The sequence below is a fragment of the Otolemur garnettii genome, unplaced genomic scaffold, assembly GCF_000181295.1.
Source record: "Otolemur garnettii isolate 467f Iridium unplaced genomic scaffold, OtoGar3 scaffold00018, whole genome shotgun sequence".
NCBI lineage: Eukaryota > Metazoa > Chordata > Mammalia > Primates > Galagidae > Otolemur > Otolemur garnettii.
In genome coordinates, this window is record NW_003852413.1 from 3,585,432 (window position 1) to 3,591,554 (window position 6,123).

Consider the following 6,123-nt stretch of genomic DNA (forward strand, 5'->3'; position numbering starts at 1 on the left):
AAAAAAAAAAAAAAAGAAAGACCCTTCATGTTTGTTTTAAGACTGCTAAAATGTTTGCTCTTGGTTTAGTCATAAAAATGTATTTTGTGATGTTTATATGTGGCGTATTTGCTGATTCATGTGATCTTTCTTTGCTTGTTAGCTTTTAAAATTTCTTTTGATGTTTAAGAAGATCTGTATTTTTGTTCTAGTGACTACCTTTGTTTGTAGACAATCTTGAAATACCCTTGGATCTGTTTTCTTGACCCTTGCGGTCTGGTCTGTGGGTTTTCAGAGGTGTCCCCTCCCCTCCCCTGCCCTCCCCCCTCCCTCCCTCTCCCTCCCTCTCCCTCCCTCCTCCCCTTCCCCTTCCCCCTTTCCCTTCCCCTCCCCCTCCCCCTCCCCTCTCCTACCATTTTACTTACAGTGTTTCTCATCTGTTCAAATGATGTTCCTTTCTTGCCTAGTCATCTCCTGCTTTTATTTGAATCTTGGGCTACAGGTGAATCTTCCTAGGCTCACCGTCAGCCCTCATGCTGCCACCTCCACCTCCCTGCTGGCCCTTGGCCTGTCCTCTAGAAAATTCTTCTAGGAGGGCATTTGTGTTCCCACCCAGTGAACTGCAGCCATGGGCCAATCTCATGGTGTCTGACGATGGGTGATGTCCCCTCCCATCTTCTGCTTAGCTCTTGTTTTCTGGGGGGAGGGTAGTTTTGATCCACTGAGGTATTTTGCTGCTTGTTTATTATTTCCCGTGTAAAGCCCCTTTGCAGAAATGTAGACTGCTCTTCACTCAGCATTGTGGATCTGGTAATTTTTAAGGTTCTTAATCCAAGGGTGCCACCTCTGTGGGCACAGTGAAGTGTACTTTTTCTCATGGGTGGCTCTTTCTCTGGTGGCCTCTCATAGTTTAGGGTTTTTCCCAGAACTGGAAAGTGTCCCCTGTTGCTGTCTTGCTCTTCTCCTCCCAGGCTCCTGAGGATGCCTGCCTGCCTGCCTTTTCCAGTCTCCCCTGAGAGCTCGTGCCTTTGGGGCTGGCCACTTAAGCCATGTGACTTGATTGTCCCATAGTCATGCTGCTGAAGGCACAAGCTGTCAGGGAACCAAGGTGCTCCTCTTGCCGCCCCTGTGCCCCCCTCCTCTCAGCTCACTTGACCCCTACCACCCTTGTCTGCAAGGTGCAAGGTGGGAGCATGGCGGAGCTTGCTGGAACCTGGCTTTATTTCCTCCTTGCAGGTAATTTGATGATTACACTTCCTCTGCTCCTGCTTCTGCTGAGAGCAGGTTCTCCAGGCTGTGTATGCTCTGGCCCTCCTGGCTTCTGGACGGCACAGAGCAGTCTGGGTTTTCCCAGTGGCCACTACCTGCACGTCCTTTGTCTGCTCTAAGATGATGTCCTTGTTAGGTTTTGGAGTTAAAATGACCCTTCTTTTTTTTTTGAGACAGAGCCTCAAGCTATCGCCCTGGGTAGAATGCTGTGGCATCACAGCTCACAGCAACCTCCAACTCCTGGGCTAAAGCGATTCTCTTGCCTCAGCCTCCCAAGTAGCTGGGACTACAGGCACCTGCCACAACTCCCGGCTATTTTTTGGTTGCAGCCATCGTTGTTTGGCAGACCCAGGCTGGATTCCAACCTGCCAGCTTAGGTGTATGTTGGTGGTGCCTTAGCAGCTTAAGCCACAGGCACCAGGCCAAAATGGCCCTTCTTTTGATGGATGGTGGCGATAGTAGATGACAGAAGTTGATTTTTCATCTTTTATCTTTGCAAAATAAAATTTGGTGGCTCTTTTTTGGTCTTCCAAGTAGTTTGAGCTCCCAGAGTCTGGGAAGTGCTGTGATACGTATGTAGTGGCACAGATGGGGTGAGCAGCTGCATATACGCAGGCAGCATGTTCCTCGGGTGGCAAAGCCACACGGCCATGGGAAGGGCCCTGGAAATAGCACCACAGAGCACCTGGCCCAGGACCCTGCACTGGGGGACGTTGGAAGAAGCAGCGGGGGAGAAGGGAACCAGGAGAGCCTGGGAAGACAAGGAAGCTTGCTTGAGGGTGTGGTTGCCCATCTCATTGCTTAATCTTCTAGGAAAAGACTCTATAAAGTGACTGGGTATGGGCTTGGAGTCCTTTGGTGATTCTGAGGAATGCAGTTTCAGAGGAATGATCTGGAACCAGATGCAATGGGTTGCTGGTATAAATAAGGAGCAGAGACTCGAGGTGGCGTGAATGGCCACACAGCGAATACTTAACTATGGGAGGAGCATGAGAGGCACTGAGCACTCAGCAGCCGCAGGGGTGTATCAGACACTGAGGCCCAGGGTCACCTTGGACTCCAATTAGTAAGTGGTGCCAGGGGTGTTGAATGCTGTGTTACCTGCCAGAAACCTGGTGCCTAAACCCTGTTGTCCTCTGTGGGAGGGGTGGAGGTGAGGCTTACTCCTGCCAAGCTCCCCGCTGCTTCACCAGGTCAGAGGCTGGTTGAGAAGTAGAGCTGGATATGCAGGACCTGGCAGGGTGGGCCAGACAGGCCCATAGTTCAGGGAGAGGTTTGTCCTCCAGCCCTACCCCTGATTTGGGGTGATTATTTTTATTGAGACTGAAAAAAAAAGGTAAAACTGGGTGAGGATACAGGGACACTTCTTGGGCCTTTTATGTTCTGTGAAGTGTGCGGTGAGGCTGCCAGGGAGGGGGGGAGGCTATGTTGTAAAGGTTTGAGGCAACTGTTGTGGGAGCCTGGGAGTCAGAGCTCTGTGGGGAGACCACCAGGTAACACGGAGCCACTGAGCATGCAGGTTAAGGGACTGTGGTGATGAGGCTGGGGGTATGGTCATGCTGAGCTGGTACTGGATGGGCCTGGGGCACTGGGATGGAGCTGCTGTTGGTCATTCTCTTGACGGTCATTCTCTTGAAGGTCATTCTCTTATTGTCTCCTTTCAGGTTGGATCGTCAGACACAGGCTACTACCTTGGTCCATCAAATTTTTGGAGGGTATCTCAGATCCCGTGGTAAGTGGAGACCCTTCTTACCCCTTATTAGGATTAGAATTTTAACACAGGAAGTCCTAGGAGCTCAAGCACAGGCTGGGGCTCTTTTCTAGCCTTAGAGACTGGAGCAGGTCACTGGGGTCTCAAGCCTTGATTTCCTCTCTGTGAGGCCTCTCGCCTGCTGGCCACTCTGCCCAGTTGTAACAGCCCACGAGCGAGTGTGCAGATGAGCAGGGATGGTGGTGGGAAGGTTTGGTGGTGCTACTGCCCCTCTTCTCGCTCTCCATTCCTCAGTGGCTTGCTGAGGCCATCGCTGTGGGAAAGGCCCTGTGGGTATAAAGGTGTTGACACAGATCCTGTGAACTGCAGCGGCAAAAGAGGAGTCCAGACACTGGCGCTGTCCAGACACTGGAACTCGCTGGGGGATTATGGTCCTTGGCTAAGGCCAGTGTGGAGAGTCTGCCTCCCAGGTCCAGGTCTTGGCAGCTGGGGGCGGGGGGGTGCCCACTGCTGGGGGCTGCGCCTGCCCCACTGCCTCCTTGTTGTGTTACAGTTAAGTGCTCTGTGTGCAAGAGTGTCTCGGACACCTACGACCCCTACTTGGACATCGCACTGGAGATCCGGGTACAGTTCCGTTCATGTTCACAGTGGAAGAGTGGGGCCGAGGGGTGGGACAAACAGCAGTGAAGCCAAGATCTTACGGCAGACAGGGAGAAGTGCTCACTTAGACTCTGCTGCCCTATGGAGAGACTATTATTTTTGCTGAGTTCTTTCCAGTCTCTTTCCTATTCCTTTCATTTAAAAAAAAAATAAAGGTAAAATGAGTTTTGTGTCTGAAGGCAAGGGTGGGGACGGCACTGTCACACAGGGCGGCTTAAGGAGAGTGTCCAGTGCTGAGGGCAGCTGGCAGGCAGATATGTGCAGGTTTGGAGCTTGGTGGCTTGTGTTCCTTGCCTTGGAAAGCAGCCTTTATCTCAGGCTGGCCCTAGCCCAGAAAGGCTGTTGGCCTTCTCTCGGCCATCTGAGCTCCCAAAGGGCATTTCCTATCACTGGAGAGGGCTCGAAGTCTGGCCCTGCTCCTTGGTGGTGGATGTTCTGTGTGTGTCTCAGAAAGTGGCAGCCGCTGGGCAGATGTTTATGCAAGTGAAATCTTATGATTTGCTGCCTCAGCCTGAACAAGACCTTAAGTTTGGCATTTCTTGAGTCAGCCTTTTTTTTCTGCTATTTATTTTATTCCCTGTTTTTGTCCTCCTCAGCAAGCTGCAAATATTGTGCGTGCTCTGGAACTTTTTGTGAAACCAGATGTCCTGAGTGGAGAGAATGCCTATATGTGTGCTAAGTAAGTTTCATGTTGCTCAGGGCAGAAGAGTGAACCACCCAGAAAGATGTAAAATAAGTCACCTCAACTGTCAGTCTTGGGCCTGTCTCCCTCCTCCTTTGGAGGTGACTGCTGCTCCTACTGCTCAAGGAGCCTTTGCATGTATGTCTTAAGAACACAGTCCTCTCCATAACATGAATGAAGTGCTAGCCACGCTTTGCACAGCTGCCATTGCATGGTACTTGTCTCTGTGTGTGTCAACTGTGAAGTAGAAGCTATGGTTTCCCCATTGCCCAGGATGGAGAAACTGAGGTACACAGAGATGAAACAATAGGCCCCCGTCACACTAACACGACGTGGTGGAACATGGGCTCATGTGGCTTCACAGTGGGCGGGCTGCTCCAGGGGCTGTTCTCAGCCACCCTGCTGTCCTGCCTCTTACGAAGATGTTTTCCGGTTCTGACTGAAGTGGTGTGGGACACTTTCCATTTCCACAGGGGAACTCTTGGCCTTGTGCTTTTGGTGATAGCACAGTCTTGTTGAGTGGACATCTTTATATCTAGGTCATTTTGAAGTTGTAATCACTAAGGAATATTTCCTTAATTCTGCTTTTCAAGTTTCTTACTTTGTGCCTGGTTTTTATCCCTCTTTAGATTCACTTCCCTTAGTTCTAGAAGCTGTTCATTTTGGCCTCTTTTTTCCCATGGTGCTATGTATACATTGGTTTCCTACCTGCTTGTTTTATCCCTTGACCATATCTGCTTTAATTTGCTCTTTCCTGTGCTATCTCAAAGCAACTTTTCTGCATCTTATTTAGTCTTCTGGTTGCTAATGTACTTTGTTTTTGCTCTATAATCTGTACCTTTTCTCTAGTCTTTGTTTCCTTGTGATAGCTTCCCATTGCTTAAAGCGTGTTAATTTTGATTTTTAGGGATACAAAAGACACAGAGCTCATTTAAGAAAACTCCATTATTATAGAGTAGTTGTTACTATTACTACCGTACTGTGAAGACAGTGTTCATCAGAGCATAAACTAGTAGCTTTTTTTTTTCTTACATTTACATGTGTATATTAGGTTTTCACTTTTGCCTTCACAGAATTAAAAGGCTAAATTTAATGACAATAATAATATTTAACATAAGGGCTGAGAACAAAAACCTCATAAAGAATAAAAGAAGATAAATACATTCAGAAAAGAAATGAGACGATTGCTGCAATGAATTATTAAGCAACAATAATAGTAATAATGCAAAGAAAGTAACATTCACATTGTCAGATAGAAGTATGTCTATTATAGAATACTTTGATCAGTTAACTTCTTATTTTGTTTTTTCCAGTCTCAAAAAAAAAAGACAACTAATATAAATAAAAGTAAAAGATAATTTCAGAAAAACAGATCATGCCAAATCTTATAGACAATAGAAAAAGAAATACTTCAAAATCATTGTACTTAATCTGAATACACCTGATGTTAAAATTGGAGAAAATATATTATTATAAAAGGGAAATTACAAACATATTTCACTAATAAATGGGGATGCAATATGATAAACATATTAACATGTTGAATTAAAAATTAATGTTTAAGTAATGTACTATGGTCAAAATTAAATACAATTTATATGAGAATTAGTCACTATTTTCTTTTTTTTTTGAATACATAATCATTTACTACTTGTTTGTTACAGAATACATAAGACAAAATACAAATAGCAAACAAATTTTTTTTCCTTGTTACGTTTTTACCAAAGTCTAAAAGAAAAAAAAGGTGACTCGTATATATAAATAAAAGTAAAAAATAATTTCTAAAAAAAACCCAGATCATGCCAAGTCTTTTTTTTTTTTT

The 6,123-nt window shown here is 46.3% G+C and overlaps 1 protein-coding gene across 7 annotated transcripts in view; it reads left to right on the forward strand.

The window, feature by feature from the left end:
- Positions 1-6,123, forward strand: part of USP36 (ubiquitin specific peptidase 36) — a 40,955-nt gene that overhangs the window by 16,166 nt on the left and 18,666 nt on the right. For all 7 annotated transcript variants that reach the window (XM_023511166.1, XM_023511167.1, XM_023511164.1 and 4 more), the window contains 3 exons: positions 2,913-2,980; positions 3,513-3,583; positions 4,216-4,298. In XM_023511166.1, the coding sequence (XP_023366934.1) occupies positions 2,913-2,980; positions 3,513-3,583; positions 4,216-4,298 (222 nt within the window). The remainder of the gene's footprint in view (positions 1-2,912; positions 2,981-3,512; positions 3,584-4,215; positions 4,299-6,123) is intronic.